At 40.3% G+C, this 27,050-nt stretch overlaps 1 protein-coding gene across 8 annotated transcripts in view; it reads left to right on the forward strand.

The window, feature by feature from the left end:
* Positions 1-27,050, forward strand: part of MYLK4 (myosin light chain kinase family member 4) — a 74,792-nt gene that overhangs the window by 40,547 nt on the left and 7,195 nt on the right. For 2 of the 8 annotated variants that reach the window (XM_035316323.1, XM_035316324.1), the window contains exons 1-8: positions 7,544-8,549; positions 18,228-18,303; positions 18,843-19,308; positions 20,154-20,173; positions 23,029-23,134; positions 24,024-24,117; positions 24,820-24,929; positions 26,023-26,164. In XM_035316323.1, coding sequence (XP_035172214.1) covers positions 7,890-8,549; positions 18,228-18,303; positions 18,843-19,308; positions 20,154-20,173; positions 23,029-23,134; positions 24,024-24,117; positions 24,820-24,929; positions 26,023-26,164 — 1,674 coding nt within the window. In that variant the 5' untranslated portion in view covers positions 7,544-7,889. Of the gene's footprint in view, positions 1-7,543; positions 8,550-18,227; positions 18,304-18,842; positions 19,309-20,153; positions 20,174-23,028; positions 23,135-24,023; positions 24,118-24,819; positions 24,930-26,022; positions 26,165-27,050 lie in introns of those variants that run through there. The other 6 variants (XM_035316320.1, XM_035316321.1, XM_035316325.1 and 3 more) reach the window with 4 other exon arrangements.

Consider the following 27,050-nt stretch of genomic DNA (forward strand, 5'->3'; position numbering starts at 1 on the left):
TTTTGTTAGAAAAGGCCTTTCGTGGTTTATAAATTTTAATACAGGATGCTAGCTGCCAGAAAGTTTTGGATTGCTACCAAAGATTTTAACCAGTCTACCCAGCAGATGAAATGAGGTACAGCTCCTGCTGCACCTGGAGACAGTACTTCTTTCATTGCTCTGTTTCAGAGTTATGACACCTCTGCTTTAGCCTCAGAAAGTCAGGAATTTTCCTTTAAACAGGCTTCCTGGAAATAGAGTTTTATGCTATTAAGGGGTAATTTATCACACAGTATTTTTCAGCCTTAAAAAACTCTGGGTTTTGAGGTTTGTTTTGTTTCTTAGCGTAGTAAAATGGGGACAGCCAAGCAGAGGTGAGACTCTTGAGGTGGTATCTTGACAGCTGGAGATGATGATAGTGGAGACTGACCTTCAACAGAGAAATGTCAATGGTGATTGAACTTCAGTGATGCAGTGCTTTCACCTTCAGCTTCAGCTGTTAAGCATACAGATGCTGATTATAGTGGCTTCTGTGTGCACTGTGCAGTTCTTATTCACCCCGAGAAATCTGTTAACTCTGGGATGCCTTGTAAGATGTGCTTGACCTGTGCACACGCTGCACCATGTGTCTTGCAGTTGATTGCCTCTCCTGAGCAAATACTTTCCCCTACAAAAGAGGTCTTCTGAGCTCCACAGTATGGGGAACATCACCCCTTCTTTTTTTCTTTTTCTTTTTCTTTTTTTTTTTTTTTTTTTTTCACGCGAAAGGTGATTGTAGGAACGCTTTCAGAGAGCTTCAGAATTTGAAGGCGGTGGTATTTCTGAAAGGCCATTGCATGGCATCTGCAGATTGATCGCTGAACTATAGCCGGGCTCAATCTGCAGTTTGTTTTGGGGACTTGCTCTCCAGATTTATCACTAGGGTATCTCCAGGGTACTTAGTTAGCAGGGCCATTATAGCAAAGGAAGTCAGAATTCATAATTAATTAACAGGTCGTAGAGTAGTTGTATGCAGAGAGCCCTGTGGAGCAGTAAATTCCCTAGTCCTACCTCATGAAGTTTAGTGCCAGACTTCCCTTGCTGTATGCTCCTGCCCTGTATAAAGCTGTTTCCTTTTCTGACCTTGACTAAAGTTCCAGACTAATGTTTTGGGCAGTCCGCAGGGGAGTCATAAATGTATATCACTTATGACACTGTATGTCACTTAATCTTAGCCATACAGTTATTTCAGCCCCCATGGTGAAGGAGTCCAACATGACTGCTGATTGTAGAAATGTATCATTTTGGATACATTCCCTGATTCCTTTGGGGGTTGGCAGCGGGGAGAGAAAATGGTTTTCCTCTTCTACCATCATTGACATCTGTGAACTTTCTGTAAACAGCATGAGTTTCTGAATCTGTTTCATAGCTCTCATGCTTGCTCTCTAATCTGTTTCAGAGCTGAGCAGCAGTAAGCTTATATTGTTTCCCAGGGAGATGTTGTTGTGTACTAGAGAAAGAGCAGACATGCTTTAATTCTCACTTGTGCACTACCGTATACAGTACTTTCTCTGCTTCGTGACTAGCATATGCAATCCCTCAATGTTTCAGATAGTGGCTCTCCTGTTCCCCAAAGTCCAAAGCTGTTTCTAATTTGAGGCTGTGGAGATTTCTACATAAATATTCTGTAAATGATGTAACGGTCCTCCTCAAAACACCTTGTTTGCAAATGATTAAAAGAGGAAGTCTTCTTGCTAGGGATATCTACAGCTTATGACCACTATCACAATGGGGAAAAATACAAATACATGTTTTGTCTGTAAAATACAACGGATGATTAAAAGATACACAATATTATTGGAACTTCTCTGCTAAGTCCTAAGGCCAGTCCAATCACAAAATAAGCACCTCTATGGACAATCTGAGAAAAAAAAAATCTGCATCTCCCTTGATCATAGTTTCAGAAAAAGATTGTTATTGCTTATTTGCAAAAGATCAAGCATTAGAATGGTGCATTTGTAGTAGAACTTGATAAAAGTAGTCTTACATATTCAGTGCTCTTTTTTGATTTATGGCTAAGTTTTCATTAAATACAGATAATACAGATAAACCCTAGGATAAAAGCTGAAGACAAGAAGGTGGTCAAGATTGCTGGAAAGAGTTCATATTTAAGGAGGGAAGAAGAACATGAAAGTCCCAGACATATAGAGCAATGTACTATAAGGTTAGAAATAGACACTGAAAGGATTAAAAATAAACAACTTGGGAAAAGATGGCAGAAGAACAAGGAAGTTGTAGATGAAGTTAATTTTACAAAGATCTTAATTTAAGTCATTAAAAAAAATAGATTATTATTTTATTGTCTGAGCTTCTGAAAAGTTAACTCCTATTTCTAAATGTCTCTTTCATCTCTTTTGAGATTTTATTTTAGGGATTTGAGCAATTATTATTATTATTATTATTTTTAATAGAAGAGGAAATCAAAATGTTCGAAGGGAAGCCGAATCTTACTTTTGTTTCTAGAAGATACAACATAAGAAGCTGACCTGTACCATTTTCACAGAGGAAATGATTGCACCTTCCACCCCGCTCTTGAATATGTCCACTTTCTATTCAGTAGGTAGGCAGCTTTTTAAGAAAAATATTCATGAGCATTTTCCCTTTTTTCTCAACAAAATGCTGTCCACTCACACTGGTAATGAGTTTATGTGTAGAATATACATGTATATTAGAGAGAAGACAGAGAGGGATGTAATAATAAGCTTCAAGTAGTAGATGGTGTCTAAAAAGGAGAAGACAATAAACTGTTCTTGTCATCCATAGATAGGACAAGGAAAAAACAATTTCCATTTCACAAAGGGAAATTTAGATTAAGAAATCTTTCTAACATTGAAAATTGTCAGCACTGCAACAGATTGCTTACAGAAATTATGGGAGTTTCAGCACTGGAAGTTTTAAAATGCTGAATGTATAAGCCAAGCTTTTATATGAAAAACTTGATTTGCTACATGCTGCCTTTTAGCAGCATAAAGACAGCTGTCTTTCCTCCAGGTCTTCCCACAGTTTTAACAATAGGTGTACAGGATGATTCAGTATGGATATAACTTAAAATACATCTCATCCTATCCACTCTTACCTAGGTTGTATAAAAATGCGTATAATTAATCACTGAGTGACTGGGGAGGTTGTGTTTCTAATGTCTCTTTTTCTGAAAGTGGAGGTCACAGTGGCCTGGTCTAAATTAACACTTGTAAGTCAAAGCTAGTTGTTCACACTTTCCTTTTTACTTTTTTTTTTTTTTTTTTTTCCCCATCAATATATGCCCTGTGCAAACCTGATCCTTGCCAGGATGTAAATACAGAAAAGAACACATGCTGCTTACACATAGGAGCGAGCAATGGCTGGAATGTGGAGCGTGCGTCACACACATGCTGCAAACTCCTGCATGGCAGGCATCCCCATTTTATTTGGGGGAGAAAAGCACTGGAAAGACACCCCAACCCTCCGTAATAGTAAAATATCAAACCAGGCATGGGAGTTTGGGGGATATGTTGTTTAGACCAATTTGAGATAGATGAGCCTGGTACTGTACTCTCCAGATAAAGTTCAGTTCAGCATATCGTGTTGCACAGCTTACAGCCCAAAAAGTTGGAATTAGACTCCAGGACTCAAACATTTCCACTCGTGCTCTTGTTTAAATGGTTGGTGCCAGCAGCCGTAAATTTATGAGGTGCTCTGTCTGGGCCTTTAACAGTTGGGAAATGTGAAGAACTGAGCTAAACTGAAAAGATTCAGGTTAAAAATTGGGGGAGAGGGAGGAATACTCTTTATAACACGAGTCCAGTAGGAGAAGAGAAGAAAGGGCAGGGAACTTAGCTTCTCAGTGGTAGTGTCAGAGCTGGTGAAGACTGAGTGTATGGCTCTTTTAAGCAGAAAGCAGTTCTTGGGCTTTCTTTGCACTGATAAACTCTCATATCTGAAATGTATGTTAAAAAAGCAAATATTAGCTCTTTTTACTGATTATAGACTGTTTGGATGTTTTGGGCTATCAGGATATTTTTTTTTAAGATGCTTTTCTCTTATACCTGTGAGGCTGACGTACAAATGTTGCGGAGCTTGAGGTCCTCCTGTCCTTCACAGGCTTTGGATCAGAACATGCTAAGAGCTTGGTCTGGGCACCTCTGAACCTGAGGCTTGTTGTTCAGAAGCAGGGAGCTAATGGAACTGGGTAGCAATCTGGCTGGTCGGTGGTAATTTCCTAATGCTAGCCAGGTTTTCATATTCATGTGTACAGAGAAAATAACACTGACCACAGTTTGAGTTCAAGAGAGAAAGCAGAAGGAAGACTTTTTGCTTCTCTAGCCTGCCCGGTCTTCACGTTTAAGCCCTTTATCATTTTCTATGCATCTAATGGCAGCGTTTGAATCTAAATATGCGTCTTGTATGCAAATGTAACACTAATTCTAAGTATGGAGTTTTATCACATCTCTTGCAGACTATTTTATGATGTCTGTAGAGGTGTTTAAAATGTGAAAATGATGGCAGCAGCCACTTTTCCATTGCTACTTTTTTTGCTATTTCTCTCAAACTTCAGGTGCTCATATACTTTGAAAATTACACATGCTGCTTTAAGGCCTTTTTCCACTGAAGTTGAAGGAAAAAAGAAATAGTTCATAATATAAATATAAATATTTTATATAATAATAATAATAATATTTATTATTATTATATATCAGCCATTTAAAAGAACTCAATACCAATTGAGCAGCGATTGTATGGAATAAATAAAACTCTTAGCAGATTGTTAAATACGGTGAATTATCACAGTTGATTAGCACTCTGTTATATAGCGCAGGTGTAAAAATTCCCAGCGTTCAGTATCAGCCTTTGGGCTGATATTGTCAACTCCATGACGCAGTGGCGTATTGCTACTATTCTGAGATATTCTAATATTTCTTTTGCACCCTGCAAAGAAAAAAATGTTCAAACCCTTTAAATAATACTATTTTTTACAGAAGACTTTACCTTAAATAATTGACTCCCACTGAACTCCTGAGAGGTATTTGAGCATGCATGAGCATTTCCAGTTTGCAGAGCAAGAGGCAGGGTTCACAGATTCCCAGCTCCGAAGAAGTTACTGACAGGAGCTTGCTGAGTCCAGAAAGCAAGCTGCTGTTAGATTTCTTTCATTTGTTCTTCTTTTCTAACCACTACACTGCAGTTCTCTCTTCCAGCTCACTTCAGCTTCAGAAAGAACTGACACATAGTGATGAGTTTGTAAGGAAGCATTTTTATAGCTGACTTTTTAAACGTGTCTGGCATTTTTGCATGTCATGGCATAATGTTAAATCAATAGGACTTTACAGAAGATACCTGATAATAGGATCTTACCTCACAGAGCTTAAAACTTTTATTAGTGTTTATAGTACTGGTTTGAGGTATTTCATGTAATGTTTCCCTGGACAACTGTTAGAAGAGATTTAAATGTTTAACATATGTGGCTGTGCACGGTAATATAACACATGATTTTACCATTACTATCTGTATCTCCTTTTTTATCGTTTCCATGTATTTACAAAATAATGTTCCTTTTGGAAAGGATCCTGGTGGCTGACAGTTTTCCCTGTGAACCCACCCCCCCCAGCAGGATCCCTAGCTGGATGGCTGGCGAGGTACAACAAACCTTTAGCCTCATGTTTGTGCAGGAGGCCTGGGGGTAAGGAGAAAGCTCTCAGTGAACTTTTGCCTGGATGCTTCACCCAAGGTAAATGGCTCTTTAAACCACGGCCATTTTACAGCCATGCAAACACCTCGCCTGGAAGGTTGTGTCTAACCGGCTTCTGCAGATGTGAAACTGTCAGGAGGGTTTAGTTTATCTTTCTAACAGAGATGAACGGGAGAAGGCAAAGGGGTTTAAACATAACTGCTCTCTGTAGTAGACTGCATGATATTCCTTGCTTCGATCTTTTCCTTTTTTTTTTTTTTTTTTTTTTAACTGCTATCCTGTATATTATTCTTTCCATGAAATAGGAATCTCTAAACTCCCTGTCTTTTTATCTTCATTTTTTTCCTGTCCTCTTTCCTATTTTAAAATCCTTTAAGCTTCTCAATCCACTCAGCGAACATGCTACACACAATAACACGTGGTGGTAGTGTCTGATATGTAAAGAAAAGATTTCAATCCACTTTTTAGGGTTGTGCATGGACACAGGTCACCTTTGACTCACAGTAACACGCTGCTCTCAGGAGGTGACAAATGTACCTAGGAACTCTCTCCCTTTATTAACCTGTGGTAACCTGAGAACAAGCTCCTGAATTACCTTATCAACACTGTCTACATATTGATTCATAAATGACTGTGAGAGAACGCCTTTGGAAACTTTAAAAACATCAGCTGTGACTGGCTGTAAAAGAAATCCTTGGCACAAAAATAAATAATAATAAAATGCTCCAGTTTGTGATCAGAACTGATCTACTGATTTTGACAGGATATTTGGTGTGTTAGATATTCAGAACTCAGTACATGCACATGACTACCTCATTATCCCTTACACTCCTCATTTAAAGATTGGAGAAACTGAGGCTGGGAAAAGAAATAAATCATGGGGATCAAAGAAGAAGCTCTTGATCCTCTGAGCAGAGCAACAGTCTGTCTGTCTTCCAACCAGTGGGCTGACTTTACTTGTTTTCTGTAAGAGGCACTGTACCAATGCAGACTGACCTATGTGTAGTCAATCTGTGGCAGTCGTTTGTCCAAGGTAACCTTTTCTTTGTATTTCAGAGACAGCCTTTTTCCCTCAAGGTGATCCATACTAATGTGCTTTTTGTTCATCTGGAGTATGGTTGTCTTGAGATGAGAAGTTCCGGTTTTATTATTTTTTTTTTAGATCTGCTTTTATGTTTCCATCCAACATGAAAAATGACCAGCAATTCAGACCTGCACCGAGGGGAATCCTGTTCCCAGTCATGCTGATTCTTCTTTGTCCAATGTTGTCTTTCTGAAAAAAAAAAAAAGAAAGCCTTTTGCAAAAGCAAAAATTAAACAAACTGTTTGAGTTATGAATACTAACCACTGGTTTTGAGACATTTACTGGCAAGCAAACAAAGTGAAGAATAGTGTCTCTCTATCAAACTTTGTATTTTGGAATTTATATGACCAAATCATAGTAAAACCTAAGAGCCTCTTCAATTGTGGCAAATTAGTATAGTCTCAATAAATACAGAAGTAAATGGGATTTTGGCTATGAAGGGAATTGCTTGTGTAGAGAGCTAGCTGTAGGGTAGAGAAAAAGCTCTGACTTTTTCAAGTATCTGCATCTCCTTCTTTTACTTTCTTTAGTGTATTTGTTTTTAACAATTCTATGAACTCCCTACCTGGCATAAGAGACTTCTCAAGCAATAGAGGCTTTCATCTGAAAAGCTCACCTTAAGATGTAGCAATTTCAAGCAGCCACATTTGAGGTCCCTGTAAGGGCCTTTATTCTCTTCGGAGCAGGGATCACATTACATACTAGGCTTTTGAAAAGCATCAGCACCACTGCCAAGGCGTCTCTGCCCTTAGAGGCTTCTCACATATCGTGTAGCCTTTTTGCTGACAAATTCCTTTGGCGTGCAAATAGTTCTGTCCCTGCTAGGGCTGATGTCACTGAACCGAGTGCATTTAGGATGCTCACCTCTCTATTTGCTTCATTTGGAAACAGATATGTATGTAAAAAACGAAAGGATTCAAGGCGCTTTCCTTCCTAAATAATTTGGGTGTCTCTTCCCTCAGTTTTAGTCAAATGTGTGAGAGTAGTTTGTTAATTAGTTGAGCTGGAGTTGCCAAAGTAGCCTGTATACCTGCGCAGTCTGGATGGGAAGCCTTTGCAACTGCTATTGTCCTCAAGCAGCTGAGCATCAGAGCATTTTCTCTTCCTACACAAGCCAGCAAAATGACCACATCCAGCAGGCAGAGCTCTTCTACAACTAAGGTCAACAACTTGGCCAAAATATTTGATCCAAATGCTTTGCAAAACCAAGGGCCTGATGTTGCAATGGAGCCACCCCAAATTCTTCGTGTTGAAAGCAGTGATGTCAGCACGTCTGAAAGTTTTAACATCATGGATATGAAGTTTGCCTCCCTTGAACAAAAAATAGATAAGCTGTTGACTCTGCAAGACAATGTCCTTAAGAAGCTTAACAGTGTTTCTCAGGAAATCTGTTGCATTGAAAAAGATATTGAGATTGTAAAAGCGGAGACATCTGAACCTGGATCGAGGATGGAAAGAAACAAAAAGCTAAAAAGTAATGAAATGAAAAGGCTTTGCCTTAAAATGAAAAAATCTCTTTCTGATATAAACAGGAATGCAGAACAGCAAGTTAAAAGACTAGATGGACTGGAGCAAAGAGTTTATGGAATACAGAAGCTCGTAGGGCCTCTGGCTGAAAAGGTTAAAACATTAATAATTCATCATTCAAGCTTGAAACACCATGTTCAAAAACGTAAGCTTCATAAGGTCGGTGATTACACAAAAGGAGCTGGACATGGTTTGGGAATGCAGATTTTCTCACAGACAACAGCTGGTGCCCTGCTCAAGAAGAGAATTGAAAAGGTGAGCCTAGGTTTGTTTTTCGTCTTGTCGAGAATCATTGCAAGCCACAGATATGTTCTCCTGTATGCTTAGCTCTGTCATTTCATTAACATTTAAGCAAGAACAACCCATATGCTTTAAAAAGGAAATGTATTAGAACAAACTAAGCAAGTTTTGGTGGAAAAGATACAAAAAACTACTTAGTGATAACCCCCTCTGTTTTTTTCAATGATCTCCTTACAGTTATAATACATAGTTAGGGGTCAGTGACATCGGTGACAAGATTGTCACAGAGTTCAGTGGACTTGGGTCCTGAATATACCTTTTACGGTGATATTCATCAGATTTATAATGATCGGGGCAAATCAAGTTGCTGGAGTCATGCTATATGTCGTCTAGTCTACACTCAGTGAAACTGATGAAAAACCTTCCGATGACTACAGTGGACTTTGGATTGGGGCCGTGCATGTGTATGATGCCCTTTATTTCAAAGAACAACTTAAGTGTGGTGTTCTGATCTGGTATTTCTGCTGACATCAGTGGAGGGGAGGGGGGCGGGGGGCTTCTAAACTGGGATCCGAGGTAAGGTTACCGTAACCAGAGCTGTGGCTTGTGTAAACTTCCTCAGGGGAAAAAATGCCTGTGTCACCGTAATGGGAGTTTCACTATGTTCTTTACAGGCCAGATTAAGAGACCACAAAAATCTCTTGAAAGGTTCCATTGAGTAGAATAGGCCCTTGTAAGGCAGTTTCACTATTCTTTGCTTGGTAAAGAAGCCCAATAGCACTAGAAAATTAAGGAATTTCTTCTAACAAAGTATGCTGAACCCAGAGTGAACCAAAAAAGGTTGCCTTTCATATTATTTTTCTTCTTTGCTTTATTTTTCCCCCTTCAAACAAGAAAAATAAACCACAAAGAGGCTTCACTGTTTGATACACTTGAAGACTAATTTAGGGAGTTTGGTTTTCTAAAGTTTTTGAGCAGGAGAAGCATTGTGTGAAGTTATCACTGGAAATGGCCTCCCTTGAAAACAGAAGCACCCAGTATTGCCCAGCTGGCTGACTCGTAGGCAGCCCCACTTCTCAGCCAGACCAGAAGCATTTGAGCCCTCATGGGAAACTTCACGGTGGCTGGTGCTAAGCAGCAGCAGAGGAGCGCCTTGTAAAGCTCCATCCATTGAACTGTCTGCTCTGCCACCATGTAAGGATATAACATGTCCAGCCTTGTTCCCAGAACATCGGTAACTGGAGGGAGAAGTTGCTGCCCTGCCAAAGGAGACAGGCAATAAAAGTGATCTTTTACAGGCCTTCGCTGAACATCAGGTCGGGCTGGTTTCAATGCTGGAGTCTGAACAAAAGAGAAGTTTCCTTCTCTTGTGCCCTTACCTTGATGAGAAAATACTCTTTATTTTGCAGTTAGGGCTTCTTTTACCTTTTAAAACACCAACAAAGGCATCTGTTGTGAAAGCCCCATGCACAGAGAGGGACACAGAGGGCATCTGTGTAAAGCTGCGATCCGTGCAGCCTGAGGTAGAGCTCTGCCTGTGTCGGTGACAGGCTGTCATCTGCTGCAGAAACACGGGGGAAGAGAGAGGAGGGGACCGTGATGGCTTTTTTGCCAGTGGCAACCTACTGAAAAAGACTCAGAAAGGGGAAGGGTGAGCAGGGTTGCTGTCTTTATTCCAGCAGCAGCTCCATTTGTAATCCCCTTGCAAATTCATTGCTGTTCAGGCAGACTTTCGGCAATGTAGAGTGGCCTCAGTAGGAACTTGTCTAGCACCAGGGCTTAGCAAAGGCAGCAGGAGCACGTCTGGAGTCATGCTGGTGGTATTATTACTCTGTTAATATTTTGTTTGTTTTATTAGATAGCATACATATGTTAGCTTGTCATTACCTTCCTCTCTGTGTGTTTGATTTATTAGTAAAGGACCATCATAAAATTATCAAGCTATCTTGCGAACAACAGCTGGCTTTAGCAAACACTCAGTCATCTTGGTTTTAAGTAAAAACAGACTTGAATTCAGCCCTGCATTAAGAATAATGGAAAATGGTATGTGATGCTTCAGCAGAGACTGCTGAGCCTGGCTGTTAGTTTGGTAGGAGCCAGCATTCATCCATGTTCAGGACAAACAGACTCTCCCCTCCCTCTACCTCGAGGAGGTAGAAACAGCATCTCTGAGCAAGTTAGTGAAACGCCAGGTGCATGAGACACTCTGAAGTTGGTTGCTTGTGCCTCTGCCCGCCACTTACTCAAAATAGATGTACAAATGGAGTTTTAAAATATTGTGACAAAAGAAAAAGAAAAGCAAAAAGAAATTTCTTAAAAAGAAATTGAGAAATGGGGGATTAGGTGTCTTCTCACCCTTGCACAATTTTGCACCTGGAACGTACCAGTGATACCTGGTAGCATGGCAATGAACAGACCTACCCAGCTGTGCAGAAATTAACCCTTGCTTCTGTTAACACAGTCTCTACAGTTATTTTGGAAGGACAGCACCAGCTTTTGTGCACTGCTGGAGGTGGTCAGATGTCTTGGGTGACGGGCCAATTTGTCACCCACCCTCCCTGAGCTACCAGCACATGCTGCCTGATAGTGGCTGAGCTTTCTGATAAATACCTGGCTGTCCACAGCCTGGGTCTGCAAAATAATCCAATCATCCTTAATTACTAGTAGGCTGTGCAAGAAGTGGCCACGATACATTTGGATAAAGCAGTGTTTATGTACTGCTGAACCACCTACCCTCCCATCCTTCCCTCTTTTAGAGGTGCTCTGCTTTATTAATTGTGGGGTTCATTTTGAATTTTTCCTGACTTGCTCATTTAACAGAACCAGATTGGGCACAGAGCAGTGGAAAAGGCAGAACAAAGGGGACAGCTGCCTCTGTTGGGAGGGAAGAAGGGCAACAGGAGAGAGGTAGAGAAGTGGTGATAAGCAGCTAGGGTGTGTAATCTCTCTTCTGGCTTCAGCAGCAGCTGGACCAGTTTCCAGATCACAGCCTCCACAGGGACTTTTTGTGCTCTGCAAAATATAGGGATCACTCTTCCCTGAAACAAAATTTCTGCTTTCCTGCCTTTTACTGCCATCCTGAAATACCTCTGCTGCCTCGTACAGGAGGTTAGTTTATTTCTGTTTGGGGTTGGAGTTATAATATTGTGTAGCCTGCAGACACTTCGTGCTTTGTCACTGCTGCCAAATGTCTCCCAGCCATTTTCCACCGCGTACAGCATGACCCCATCACCACGTGGCTGAGGAGTAGCACGCATTACTTGTTGTTTTATTTTCTCACTACTACCGCCCAGGGAAATCAGCCATTCTACAGTAAGTGTCTTTAAAAGTCCTGAGGTTTTACTCAAATTCACCTTTCTAAGTAGTCTGTGATAATCCTGTTGGAAAATGACTCTGTAACTCCATTTGCAATCTTACTCCTTCCACCCATAAAGAAAGAGGGTAAAGTGATACTTCACTTATTTCCTCCAAATTAAACGGTTTAGAGATCCTATGTTATTAACCTGCAAATACTCACCTGGAGAGTCAGAAAGCCCCTTCTGTTGCCATCATAAATGCGGTGCTGAACTTTCTGCATTTGCCTGCAGGTTGCTGTAATTTCGGTCTCCTGCCATTTCTACAGGCGTTGCCACAGGACTGAGGACTATTAGCAATTTAAGGCTGATTCCCACAGTAAAACTCCCCAGCAGTGGGAGCTGTGCTTTCTGTTTGAATCCTCTCTCCCTCCTGTGCAGGTATCGCTGCGTGAATGCAAGTCACTGGTTGCTTTAGCAGAAGCCTGCGATGAAACTTCTGTTTGCCACCTGTGTTTTAAGACCCGCTCAGCCTCAGCCTCTTACCATTCTTCTGATTCCATCACTTTGCCTATGAATACTAACTGGTCCCTTATGCATTGTTCACATTCTCTCCAGATTGGCTGTGTTCTGTGAATTTTTCATATTCCAGCCAAGCAGGCAGGAATTGATTATTTTTTAAAATTATTATTATTATTTTTTTTTATTTCTGTCTGCAAGAGTTTCTGCAATCCTCACTGGCTCTGAGGGCAAGGTCTTTCTGCAGGATCTCAGCAGATGCGTTGTCTGCTGCTTGGTCAGCACAGCTGGTCAGCGCTGCCTTTGCAGCTTTGCATGGGCTTTAGCTGCCTTTGTATGTGGGAATGGTTTTCTGCCCCTCAGGACTGATGCATTTACCTAAATATGTCCTCAGTAGAGCATTCCAGTTTTTCAGTAAGCTGTAAAATACCAGGGTTATAATTCTCCCCCTCACTTTCTATAAAACCAGAGTGTTCTAACCAGACAAGACATCTTCATCTAATTTTGCCCCATTCTCTCCCCTGCTGTCAACCACAGGAGGTTTTTCTTGCACTTCCAATTCAGAATGCTGTGTAATTTTGCTTTCATTTAGCCTCTGAACTTTCTCTCTGCTGTCAATGTTCCTCGGGTAGCATCCTGCCCTGGGCGCTGCTGCTGCTGCGGTTTTGCTCCCCCAGTACCTCTGAGGAACGTGTGGAATTAAAGCAGGCACCTCTGATTTCTAAATAACTGCATACATCCTCACGTGGCTTATTGTCATGACATCAATGCTTGCGTGTTAGAGTCAGCATTTCAGGAATCCACTACAATTCCTTCACAAAACTAGAGACACCTCATGAGATAAAGAAGTAACTTGCAAGTGCAGGAGAGCAAGACAAGAGAGATTACCGGAGAGGAGTCCTACTAAAGGCTCCTTGAAGAGGGGAGTCAGTGGTAGGAGGGTTTTGCTCAGGCAAGAGGACTTTGCCCACACCAGTCATCAGAAGGCCGCCAATTAAAGGCAGGCTCTCCACCATGCTGGCTTTTGATGACAAGGGTAGCTGCTCAGGAACGTAATCAATCTGGTGCCGTACTGGCAGCACCCTGGGCTTGGTGCGCACACACCAGTGATGCGGAGCAGCGATGTCTGGCTGGGCAGCGGCCCCAGCAGAGCCTGGGATGAGTCCAGGCACATTCCTTCTGGGGTGTGCTGCCTTCGTGGTCAGGTGCCACAGGAAAATGTGTGTCTGTAAAAGGGAAATAAAGAAATCCCAGATCTTCCCCACCAACACCCAAAACCCCTTCTTGCTAAATGAAGTGCGTTATTAGGAAACCTGAGTTTCTGGACTCTGGTTAAAAGTGAGTCATCAGAGCTGCAGGGGATGATTTTTTAAGTTTGTAACCCTTTGGAAATCTCCCAACGGTGTGACTTCCCAAAAGCAACTTATGAAGACCGGTTCAAGAAGTCTGAACATATTTGCCATGCATATCATTGCATGCTTAGCTCAGCTAAGTATGTAAAGCTGTGAAATATTCTCATACCAATGAGGCTACTCAACTGATACAACTGCAAAAAATTGCCCTGGTAGTTTGACAGGTGGGTGGTTTATGGGTTTTATTGACTTCTGAGCTGGACTTTTCCCCTCCGTTCTCACAGTGTGACAAGAGTGAAACCCACCATAGAGGATGAGACATTTAATGGTAATGTGACAAATGTGGAGAATGGCACCTAGGAAGTTTTTGGGATGTGGCACGGGCGCATGTGATGTACATGTGCACCTGTGAAGAACATGGGACCCTCTCAGTTCTCACACACAAGAGGACATCGAGCAGTATGGAGAAGTGGTGGATATGAGGCTGTCTCACCTCGGATGACATTATTCCCAGAGAATAAGTCATGGCTTGGGTTCATTTTTGTGTGTGACTGAAAGAGTCTTGTGACTTGGGTTTGGTTTGTACAGAAAAGCAATTTTTTTTTTTTTTTTTTTTAAATCTAGTTCAAGGAGCACTGTAAAGATCATGAAAATCAAAATTTTTGCCAGAAAGTGACAGTGGGTTGTGTAGCGTAGCAAAAAATAATGACATGGAAGCCGATGTACCACCTGCCAGAAAAAGCAGAGTTCCCCTGTGTACGTTTTCTCTCATTAATAAGTTTGCATCAGAAATGCATTCACTGAATATTTTACGTTGCTGGGTTCTTGGGAGGAAGATAAAATCAGGGTTTATATTGAAGAGCAAAGGAAGGATGGATGCCATCTTTTGGGGATGGCGCAGGAGGCATCACCGCGCACTCTGATGCCCCAGAGTCTCTATCATACATGACACGTTCTCCTGTGTACCAGTGTGGAGATGCTGAGAGGATCCACTGTGCTGTGCTTGGTTGGAAAAACCCATGTCTGATTTCTGTCTGGCAGTGAAAAGAACCCTTCACAAAGCCAGAGTTGCTGAAATCATGTTGATAAATGGATGGTGATCAGGTCTTTTACCAAACCCATATGTAATAAAGCTCTGCAAAGTATCTTAAAAACCTGAGAAAGAGAAGCTATGTAAGAAGCATGTTCTAGGCATATGCAAAGTTTTGCGTCTTGGTATCAACCGACCAAAGTTGGGCATAATGTTCTGACATCAAGAGAAATGCAATGGAGTGATAAAGGATCTCTAACTAAAAGCTTGGGGCTGCTTCATGAGGCCATTTATTACTTTCTTTTTTTTTTTTTTTTTCAGTAGGAAAAAAAATATCAAAGAGTTTTATTAGGTGAATAAAAAAAATTGAAAGTTAGCTAGGAAAACATTCCAAGGTTAGGACTGCTACAGTATAAAGAAGGAATTTAACTAAGTACAGCTCATTAAAAAGGAGTCAGATGTCTATAAAAAAAAACATTAATTTCTCACTGCACTTGAAATCTCTGTTAAAATATGTTCTATTTATACATGTGATTGCTTGTTGCTTAATTTCTGCAGGTTTCATGACATCCTTTTAAAGTCAATTTAAATAATTTCCAAAAGTGTCTTTTTTTCTGTGATCTATACTGGAGTTTTAGCCACCAGAGTATCTTACATTATTCTGTTATCACCATGCGGGCTTGTGTTCTCTCTCTCTTACTTAGGGTCTAGCAATGAAATATGAATATGAAAGAGTATGTTTAAGTTTGGAGAATGTATTTTTGAATACACAATACCAACTTGTGCGGGTACAGACACCTTTTCGCTTTGGTATATTTTGTAGGCTGACAATTTAACCTTTAATATTTAACCTTTTCTGGAATTAAAATGAAAACTTCATTAAAAGGTTCAGGCTTGTATGAGTAGAGAAAATGTCTGTAGTGCTGTAAACCTCACTGTGTTTATTAAAGTCATTAAAGAACGGGAAAATAATAGGGTGGGGGCATAATTTGCACTGAAAAATATTAATTCATCTAATATTGGGAAGTAAGGGCTGAAAAGAATCACAGAATCACAGAATCACAGAATTTCTAGGTTGGAAGAGACCTCAAGATCATCGAGTCCAACCTTTAACCTAACACTAACAGTCCCCACTAAACCATATCCCTAAGCTCTACAAGAGTCACATGTCACCAAATTTCAGGAAGAATAATGCATGAATAAATAAAATCCCATAAGGATTAAGTTAAAAGGACCCTTAGCTGTACCCACACTGAAGGAAGAAGCGTGTTATGAACCCCCACACTTTTCAGATGTCGTCTTCAGAGAAGTGTGATGGCCGTGGCTGCTCACAGGTGAAGGAGCCCATTGACTTCACTCAACTCCAGGAGACCTGGTGTGATCTCACGCTTTCAAAGGAAGAAATAATGAGAAGAAGGTTATATTTTTATTGCTGGACTACGATGTGACAAGTTGAAGTCACATGCTGCTATTAAGAGCAAAACCCTTCGTGTGGAGAGAACTAGAGTGTGCACAGACAGGCCACTGATGTGTCTACAGATGGTATCAGTCAAATATCTAGTCCTCGTATTTGTTTTTCTTTTTCTGGTGCACTACTGGCCCTATACTTATTGCAAATAGTTGCCTTGATTAATTCTGAAGAATACCAGTAAATGTTTTATTTGTATTCTTTATATTTTTTTTCTTCCTCTCATTAGTATGAGTTCCTCCTTTGCTGTTAAAATATAAGAGATCAGAAGTGATGCTTGAATAAACACTGTAGTAATTTATGTAACGCCGTGGCAGTTTCAGATATTCAGCATCATCCAATGTTCCACTAGGTGGAATTTCAAAAGCTGGCTTCCGTGTTTCACACCTGCAAACTACAGCAATATCGAGTAGGAAGCACTGTGTGCCTGCAATTAATTCTGAATGCAGAAGTGAAATCTGGCACCATGCATCAAAGAGCTTGGAGGCCGTTTCTCTGGTTATTTGCTCAGCTGACTGTATTTGATCAGAGCTGATGTCCTCAGCGGTGTGGTGAGGTTGACATACTTACAGGAATCTGAGTGCATTACTAATTGCGGTCACATTGCAGAATGAATAAGTCCAAGGCTTTTCCGTGCCTCTTTCAGTGCTTTCCACTGTGAAAAACAGAATGAGCATTGGTTGATTCTTTGTGATCCACCTGGAACTGAGACATTTATATTTAAATTCCATGTAAACAAGGCTCCAATTTAGATTTCAAGGCTACTTGCCTTGTTGTATTTAGACCTTTCTCATCTTGCAGCTTGCACCTCCATGGGACTGACTGCATCCCAAGTAATTGTCAGTCTCAACTCTCATGCTCACAGTAGTTTCTTTGTCCCTTGCAGATTAAGATTTTCTGAAGAAGTCCTGCTGAAATCCCTCCATGCAGTTTTATCCAGTTTTTCATAACTGATTTTGCTTCTCAGGGTGTTCCTTTCATGCCTGTTTTCTGTATAGCTTGATGAAATTAAAAGAAATAAACAAACAAAAAGCATAAAAATGCAGGGGTATTACCAGAAATGTGTTTAGTAACAGGACTGATTCATGCCCAGAGTACAATATGAATAAGCAGTGGGACTGCTTATATGATTAAAACACTCAAAGTTCAGTGCCTTACCCCTGTATATTTTGTTGAAATGTACCACACTGCTCAAAGAGAGAAAGTAGTCTCTCTGGAAAATGTTTGGAAGTATCTGCATTTTTCACACCCTTTGGATCTATTACTACTAATAATGGTGCCAGTTTCATAGTCTTGTGAGAGGAAGAAGGAAAGTGGAAAAGAAGCACTGGTCACCCTCCTACCACACTGAGGACTGGCCGATGGAAAAATGCTCTGAGCAAATGGCAGAGGAATATTTGTAAATAGGGACAAACATAGAAGTAATAGCTGTTTTTGGGGAGCTGGCTAAGCATAGAGCACCTCTAGATGTCACTGTAACATTGTAAAATGTAGGTAAGGGAACACTACAAAGCTGACAGGATGGTTTATGTGCTCTGATTCATGGTAACTGTTTCGGTCAGCCTGTAATAAATTAATGGATCATTGGAAATGCTGTTACCAGACATTGATTAACAGCAAAAATCTTTTTTCAATATGTCAGTAAGACTGTTACTAAAATTTTAGTAGAATATTAAATATTTCTAGTTTTCTTTTAACTAACCCAGTTTTAACAGCAAAAGCTAGTGCAGGGTAACAGCTCACTTCTGGAAGGCTTTTCTTTCAGTCCCTGAGGCTCAATCCTGATCTTTTCTGGGCTGTTTTTAAGCCAACAATGATATTGATTACAACTGAGATCATTTATCTTGCTTTACACCAGTACCAATCTAATCAGCTTGGTAGTGATTAAAACAAGCACCATTGATCATAGGAGAAGCATGAGTTAGATCATAGAGTATTTGGATTTGACCAAATAAATCAGGCTGCAGCTTCCTGAGGAACAATGCAACATGAACACTGTACGCACTAACATATCCATTGCCTTCTCCACAGGACATCAAAGAAAAGTCACATTTAAGTGAGATGGGAACAAATTCTACAAAAGAGAAGAAACCTCCAGATTCAACAGGTTAGAATTTATTATTATTATATATATTTTTTCTGATCAGTTTCTTGTCCTAAGGGTACAACTGCAGAGCCCTTACTTCTTCACAGAAATAGCCCTTACTCTCCTGAACAGCTCTTGTTTGGGTTACATGCATGCTCACCAACATGAGTGAGAGTTGTCCAAATAACATCATGTTGCCATCACATCCAAGCAACTTAACTTGTCATGTGCCTGTGCACATAGTGACAAACTGCTCAAAGAAGTGCTTCGCATAAGGACTTTATTAACCTGATAATAAATCTGAGTGAGCAAAACATTTTCCAGTGCTATGTCTGAAAGGAAAGAATCTGTGGCCCGTGACATCCCAGTTTTAAAGAAAAAGTACTCTGCTGAAGCTTATAACCCATCTCTTGCTTAGGAGACATTTACACTGAACATGAAAATAGGAGAGGAAAGCAAGTGCCTAGTTCAAAAAGCAATGGAAGTTATGCTGAGCATGCAACTCCTACTTTAATACCACTACTGACTGTCAGATTCCTTCTTGATCTGTTTACTTATAGAGGGGGCCATCCAGAAGAGCCAGTCCTGCTCTCATGAAGAAGAAGTTGATAAGCTCAACAAGGAAAATGCTGAGAGGGAAAGTTCTGTTCTGCTTCAAATGGATCCTCCCAGACTTCATCATGAAGGGCCAGAGCAGAAGCAAGAAAAATTGGCTTTTGAAAGCTGTAACAGACACAGGAGGGGTTCTGTTCAGAAATCCTTCACTACAGAAAGGCAACAAGAACAAGAAGCTCTTGATGATGCTTGTCAAAGGATAACTGGGCAGGAAATAGAGAGTGAGTCCCCAGCAGATGGGGAGAGGAAGGAGGAACATCAGGTGTCCGTAGCTGAAAAACAAGAAGAGAGGAAGAATGAAGGGGAAGGAGTTGCTGATAAGAATGAAAAAGAGGATAAGGAACCACCAGCACTATCTCCAAATCAAGATGAGGCAGGACAAAGCCAGGATGAAGAGGCAACAGAGGGAAGGTAAGATCTGAAACTTAGGCTATACATTCTTAAGAGATACTTGCTTTAGAAAAACACATAGTTCAAGTTTCACATCAAAGTGGCTGCTTAATATAAATATTGGTGAAAATACAGCCTAATACAAAAGTGTAAAATAGTTTACCTGTCTGAGATCTAAGCTCTAAACTGAAATTATACCCTAAGAACAGACAGGCAATCTATGGTACTGGCAGTGTGCTGTGATGATTTGCTTGGGAGAAAGGTTAGGATGATGGGAAATGAGACGCTATTCTTCATCTTTGAGGAGAATTCTCCCACCCTGCCATGTTTATACATTGCAGCATCATGTAACCTGTGAGCAAAGTAAGGTTAGGTTAGGCCACGTACCAACTGGTAATTAAGTTACTACAACATTTAGTAACTTGGTAATATAAAACTGTGAAACTTTGCCCAGGCAATTAAACTGATAAACTTGTTTACTGTAATTCTTTCTGTGCTGCATTTATATTTAGCCCTTCAGGGATAAACCAGTTTAAGCTCTCAGGAACCTATATGAACAGAATGAAATCCCAGTCCTCTCCCATTGCTTTAAAGGTGAGATTGATAGCCAAATGTTAAAACCAGTAGAATTCAAGTGGGCATTTCAGTAATGGACAATCATTTTGCTGTCATGATTACTTAGAGGTCATTTTATTCCTCTAAGTGAATATTAAACCAGTTTGTTTGATCTTATTATTTTACACCATGACACAAAATAGCCTAATGCTATCTGAATGCAATATGTGTCTGTGTGTTTTTCATGAATATTTCTAAATTTGTTCTGCTTTATGTGTACCTTACTCTAATGCCATGTTTTGTCCTTGCAGGTGTAAAGGCTGCGGAAAAGGTACAGGAAATTATAGTTCAGTCACTGAGCAGACTCGTCAATTTGGGCATAGTAGTAGCATCGGGTGAACATTGAAGGCCTAGTCAAAGACGACAACAAAGCAGGCTAGATGCAGAAAGTGCTGGTGGCATATGTAAAACTGAAAAAAGAACTTCTTACAGGAAGTAGTCATAAAGGGAAAGCCCAAACATTTGATTCCACTGGTATTGAGAGTGATGGTTGGGCAAAGACATCTGAAAAAAGAAATGACATCATGATTAGGGGGAATTATTAGGGGGAAAAGAAGAGCATGGTAACTGCAATGGGAAGCAGTTGTTTATGGACCACATCCTAAACTGGTGGGAAATACCATGGTTCTGTTCGCTTGCCTCAAATTATACTGAAATTTAGTGCCTGAGGTGTTTGCTCATCTTTTCTTAGAGGCTTCCGTTCTGTCAGAAATTAGTAGTAACTGATTTGCTTCTCCCACAAGTACTCCACTAATAGCATCTTCATTCCTTCTTCTTTTAATGACAGTGAGCTAACACTTGTAGATATAAAGTGGTGGGAGAAATTACATCATATGTGGCAAAACTGGTTGACCTGTGGAAGTACTAAGAACATGTGTTAACACAGAGTCTACGATGTTCCAGACATAGACTGCAAAACCAACTTTCTCCTGTTAGTACCACTGCAATCTGAATTGAGAACAACTGCAGTCTATATAATAAAGAAATACATACTGTTGTGTGGGAGCTTGACTGATGCTGCCAAACAGTCAGATAAACGGTGTTCAGGCAATGAACTCTGGAGCAGAGTGAAGCAGAGATTTCTAACATTAGACCTTTTGCTTGAGGATTTCAGTGCTTATCCCTGCATATGAAATGATGGAACATCATGAGGTGGTGGCCTGATGCATTTGAAGCTATATGTATGTGCATGTGCACACATAGGACACAACAAATTTCTTTGCTTTGGGAGTGGAGGGTGGAGTGGGGAAAGGAAACAGTTATTAAATGTCTGTGCTAGGCTCTTAGATTGGGTAGCAGAAATAAGAGATAATGTACTAAAACTGTAAACTCCGTTATCTGTCTTAAGCTTTTGTAAATTGTTACCGGTGGCATTCATATTAGTTTCTCTTTATTGGAGTAACTTGCATCTGTAAGAGCAGAACATTCTTTAATAGGGAGAAATTCCCTTTGGTGTGCAGGAAAATTAAAACTGAGGGTCTGTCATTGAGAAAATCTCAAAGGCTAAAACTTTGGCACATAACCTAGCCTCTTTAAATGAGCACTTCCTTGCCCAAAGTTTGGTCACACTTGAGAGGTGAGCTTTCCAAAACCCATATTCTTCTGTCACTTACATGCTGGGACTCTTGGAGTTTGTGCCATTATGGTCAAATTCTTCCTGTAGGATAGAGGTTTTCTGGGCAAGTTTCGGGTCTCAGTAACATGCAAAGACTCATACTCAAGGACATGCAATTCAAGCTCTGTAGAATGCCAAGTAGGTGGCAAACTTCCAGGAGTCCCAGCTTTTCACAATTCCTTGACCATGAACTAACTTCCTGACCATGTAAGTTATTAATACTGTCAAAAAAAAATCTAGGTACACAGCTGGTGTCCTGGAAAAATGGACGTTCACTGTGAATAAGGACAATCCACTGTTACATTAATGACCAAAGTGTTCCTGCCAGCTACATGCTGTCATGGGTTTTTTGTTTGTGTTTTTAATCATTTTCACTGGAGTAATGACCGGTTTAAAATTGCTCAACAAGACCCACACAAAAGGGAGCCAGCATTCCAGACCAGAGAGCTCATGTTGAAACACTGTGGCTCTAGCCCTCCCAACCAGTTGAAGAAGTATTTGTCACCTTGGTCAGCCAAAGGTTGCTCTGGGGATTATCAATCAAATGAAAAACAACATGGGTATGAAATTGAAATGGCAACACCCTGCAAAAAATCCAAAGAGAAATTAGGCATGCAGGGCTGGTCTCCAGCAGGGATTTTGACATCAGCATGGCAGAATGGTCCAGCATGTGAAGGTCTGAACAATAATACTGGAGATCTGCATTTGTGTCAAAACTCTGTAGCTGCTGCAGGGTGTTCATGGGAAACCATCTCTTCCCTGTGTCCCTTTTTAGCCTTTATCTGCCTTCTTTTATTAAGCACAGAAACTCTTCAGAGCAGCATGTGTCCTACCACATTGGGCCCTGAGCCATAGTGGAAATCCCAGGTGCTACCTGCCAGGATGAAACTCCATCATGTTCACAAGCTCGAAAGGCAATCTTTAAAGGCAATGACCATGCTAGGGAGAATGACAAGTTGTGTCAATCAGATTGTCAGTAGGGAAGGGGTTTCTGCACCATGAACACCATAAGGTGTTTCCATGAAGGGAAATGACCTCTTCTAGCTGCGCTTGCAGGAGATCTCATTCTCTCTTCCTTCCCCAAGAGAGAATTACAGTACATACTCACCTATTAACAGTCCCTGAGGGAAAAAATATCTGATTAGAGAAAAAGCCAGACTCCTTCCACAACATCTAAGCAAATTGTTCAGGCTCTTTGTGGGCATGAAGCTACAATGGCTTAGTCTAGCTGTCTTCACCTTGCCTCTTGCTATTCTTGCAATGCAAAAAAGTGCTAACTAAATAAGGAGTGCTTGTCTTGATAGGTAGCTCCCAATTACAACACCCTGTTTTCTGAGCCAGAGCTCTGGAGTAAAACGCTTTCTAAATAACAAAGAACTATCTATATAACTTACAGTAGGTATATTCAGTTCTTAACTTATTTGGGGGGAAGAGGGACTAAAATATATGAGACATATATGAGCATTGCTTGTGACCTCTCATATGCTGTTTTTTTTGTTTTTGTTTTGTAGATGATAGTTCTACTCCACCAGCACCGTTTGATCACCGGATTGTCTCAGCCAAAAGGGTGGGGATCAGCAGTTATTATAACGTCAACAAGAATGAAATCCTGGGAGGGTAAGTCAAGTGAACCCAATCAACACAAGAAGCAAGGCAAAAATTTACAGCCAGACACCCCAGGAGGTGAATGGAAGCAACATGCCTCACTAGAGTCAAAGACGTGAAAGTCTAAGCTCTAACAGTGCTTTAGAGAGGAATGAAAACAGGAGGCTGATTTTACTGTGTGAGTGAATTTTGTCTAAAGGTTTGGCACCACCAGACTTGGCTTGTATTTGGTGTTGTTCTAGGTCAGCCAGCTGCCCTCAGGCTCTGTGACGGTGCTCATATGTTGCTGTAGTACTTCACATTGCAGCCAGCAGAATGTAGAGACATGTAGGTTTCTCCCCCTTAGTGCAGCCCATCCCTGACAATACATGCACGTTTTCAGATAGATCAGAAAGCTAATCTGCCAGGCCATCTTGCTTGATGAGAGTTGTTTGATCTCTCATGATGACATAATTTAGGATAGGGTGATATAATTTCTGATAGCAGTGTGGTCTTAGCAGCTGCTAATGAAATCACATCCTTCCCTTGGAGTAGAATGATGACATGGAGAGAGGCAGATTGTACACTTAAGTGAGTTATTATCCTTACAGTATGTATGACTGTTAGCTTGCCTGGGATACCTCATAACGTATTAAAAGCTTATAGATGTAATGAAGCAAGTATTACTGAATCATACAAATGGAATATCAGCTAAAACAGTGTGATTTTGGTGCACCTAATGAGTAGTAACAAGTTTAATGTACACAGCAAAATAGCAATGATAGAGCAACTGAAACGGAGCTCATTAGGGAGAGGATAATTTCTGTTGTGCATAACCTAGTTTACATTCAGGACCAACACCAGCACCACTGGATGATTTTTTTTTCTTTTTTTTTCTTTTTTTTCTTTTTTTTTTCCCTAGAGGGCGATTTGGTCAAGTGCACAAATGTGAAGAAAAAGCAACGGGTCTCAAGCTAGCAGCCAAAATTATAAAAGCCAGAGGTGCTAAAGAGAAGGTTGGTTGAGTCTTTTTTCCGTAATGGATTCCACATTGTTCTTCAGCTACAGGTCTGGCCTGTTTTGCAAACCTCATAGCCATCCGGGGTTTGCTTTCACAGGAAAGACATGCATAGCATCCTTTCCATGACAGCTGTGTCATTAATGGCATTCAAGGGTGGGATTTGTCTCAGCCATCTGTCTAAGGCATAGCTGTCTGCGGCCAAGCTGATCACTGAGAATCCCCTTATAGTCAGTGGAGAGATTGGCATTATTGGAGCCAAAGCATGTAAAATAGTTGGGCTGAATGGAGGTACCAGTCTTTCTCCCCTGACTGCAAAGGAAGGTTTTGAGGACTGTCTTGGACATTTCTTACACATATTGATTTTTCATACCTACGGCTGGTTGAAACAAATCCTGTTTCACTTCTCTCTTTTCTTTACATATCTTTGAACACACCAGTTGCCCATCAGTGCTCTCGCTCGTTCTTTCCCCTCCCTTTTTCTCTTAATATATAACTGAAGCAGTCCCCTGCTCAGGCTATGAGTTCAGTCCAGAGATATCTACCACTGCCAGAGCAATCAAAGGCAAACCCTGGGTATGGTTGCTGTGAATGAAAACATGAAGATAATGTACATGTTTGGTTCAAACTGATGATGTCCTGGTTCATGTAGCTTTCTGAGAATAAAGGCTTCTGAAACAGCACTCATGATTCTTTACAGGATGAAGTGAAGAATGAAATAAGTGTCATGAACCAGCTGAATCACGTGAACCTCATCCAGCTGTATGATGCCTTTGAATCCAAAAATGATATTGTCCTAGTAATGGAATAGTAAGTTTGTTTTTATCCTTCCCTTTCTGTCTTTACCACTTTTGCTGGAATTATCCTTTTCCTTCTTACTTTCTCTTGATATTAGAAACAAGGCTTCTAACAGGTGAAAAGATATAAAAGATGTCCCCAGGAATAAAAAATAAAAATAAAAATTCAAGAATTCAAGAAAAAGTTGTCCCATGGAACCATTTATTCATTTTTTTCAAGTGATGGTCCACACTACTGGTGCTTTAAAACCACTACCCTATTTAAAGAGCTGTTATATAGATTCTCTTTAATTTCATATGGTATTTTGTGTCAGATAAGAAACAGACATCTCAGAATATCTCCAGTTCTGTGAGGCAAATGAAAAAACATCTTACAGTGAAGAGGAGCCAACTGTACACGTTGTAGATAATCTTTATATTGGGTCTCCAAAAGGATTAACCTGCCTTTTATGCTAGTTTATCAAGCTAATTGGGTTCAAAATTGCTGCATTAAAGTCAAGATAAATAGATGTTTTAAGGAAGCCAAAAATAATGTAATTAAAACAATGAAATACATGGGAAAAGGTTAGAAGTCATATGATCTTGACTCTTCAGTATATTCTCATATAGCCCTATGAATTTGATCTACAGGTTTAGCATAACACAAAAGCTAAAAGTCTGTGCAGATATGAATTGGAGACATTCTGAAATGTAATAAGAAATTAAGAAGTCATTTTCACTGATTTTTTGTTGCTTCACATTCAGATTTTGGATCATGTTCCCCTTAAACTCTGAGGGAGAAGACCAAGTATTTAAATGCAGATTGTCTAGCATATTGTCTTGTTTTAATATGTGACTTCATTAATTCCACTGGTACAAAATTACATCCCAAGATGTCGTATCTGAATGGATGGATGGGAGACTGGGCTCCCAAGCCTTGAAGAAGCTCAGGACAGTATGCATCAAAACCCAGTACTTGGAAAGTTCAGATCAGAGTACAAGCTCATATTGCACACCTCCCTGACTGTGAATGATTAAAATAGTCAATAGTATAAATTATGTATTACTGTAACTACATGGGTTTGGATTTGGGCTTGGTCATCACTTCATTGTCTTTCTCTCGTCAGTGTGGAAGGAGGAGAATTGTTTGACAGAATTATTGATGAAAACTGCAATTTGACAGAGATGGATACTATTTCATTCATAAAACAGATCTGCGAGGGAATTCAGTACATGCACCAAATGTACATTCTTCATTTGGATCTAAAGGTAGAGAACTGACATGTTTGTTTTGTGCAGTGACAGCTGTAGAAATTCTCTATCTTAAGGGTAGGCTATACAGCTTAGCAGATTCCCATGGCAGAAACAACAAATGTCCTTATTCTGCTTTCCTTAAACTGATGGGTATTTACTTTAACCACATTGAGATCAGTTAAATCATTACAGGGGTAAGTAATTTAGATGAGAAATGTGGTCACATGTCATCAAGCCCTATAGCTCTTGAGTTTTCTACAGAATTATTTTACAGAAAGCCAGCAACTGGCTACAATATCTTGGAATTTTCAATTTTGATATTTGGATCTCAAGATACTGTGCGACTATTACTTAATTCAGCTGCACAAGATCTCTGTCTTATGCATCAGCCATGGGAATTAACTGCATTTTTACCATGCAGAAGCCAAGGCAAGAGTGAGTGGAGGGTCGTTTGAGGGTCATTTGTGGTCAGTGAAAACCCAGCATATCTTTCTAAGGTCTATGCCGCACTGTTGTGGTCACGAAAAGGCATCAGTAGATAGCCAGCCTGAGGGAAAATACATTAAAATGTACTTGCTAAAATTGAACCAATAAAAAACAGGCAGTGGCTGATGGAACAGATACAGCATCTCTGTGTTGGGTTTAACAATAGCTGCCAGTACAGCTGAAAGTCCAGAAAAGGGTAGCAGATTCTCCATCAGGAGCTTGCTTAGTTTTGTGAACTATTTAACTGTATACACAAAATTTCCTGTTATTTCTTTCCAAAAATGAATTCACCAATTGCATGTTCTTACACTAGTTGATTGCTAATGGTTGACTGTCACCCCTCAGAAAGCATGTTGTAATGTTATTTTTCATTAAGCTGGACATTTAAGCTGCATCTTTTTCCCTTAAACCAGGT

Source organism: Oxyura jamaicensis, chromosome 2 (genome assembly GCF_011077185.1).
Source record: "Oxyura jamaicensis isolate SHBP4307 breed ruddy duck chromosome 2, BPBGC_Ojam_1.0, whole genome shotgun sequence".
Lineage (NCBI taxonomy): Eukaryota > Metazoa > Chordata > Aves > Anseriformes > Anatidae > Oxyura > Oxyura jamaicensis.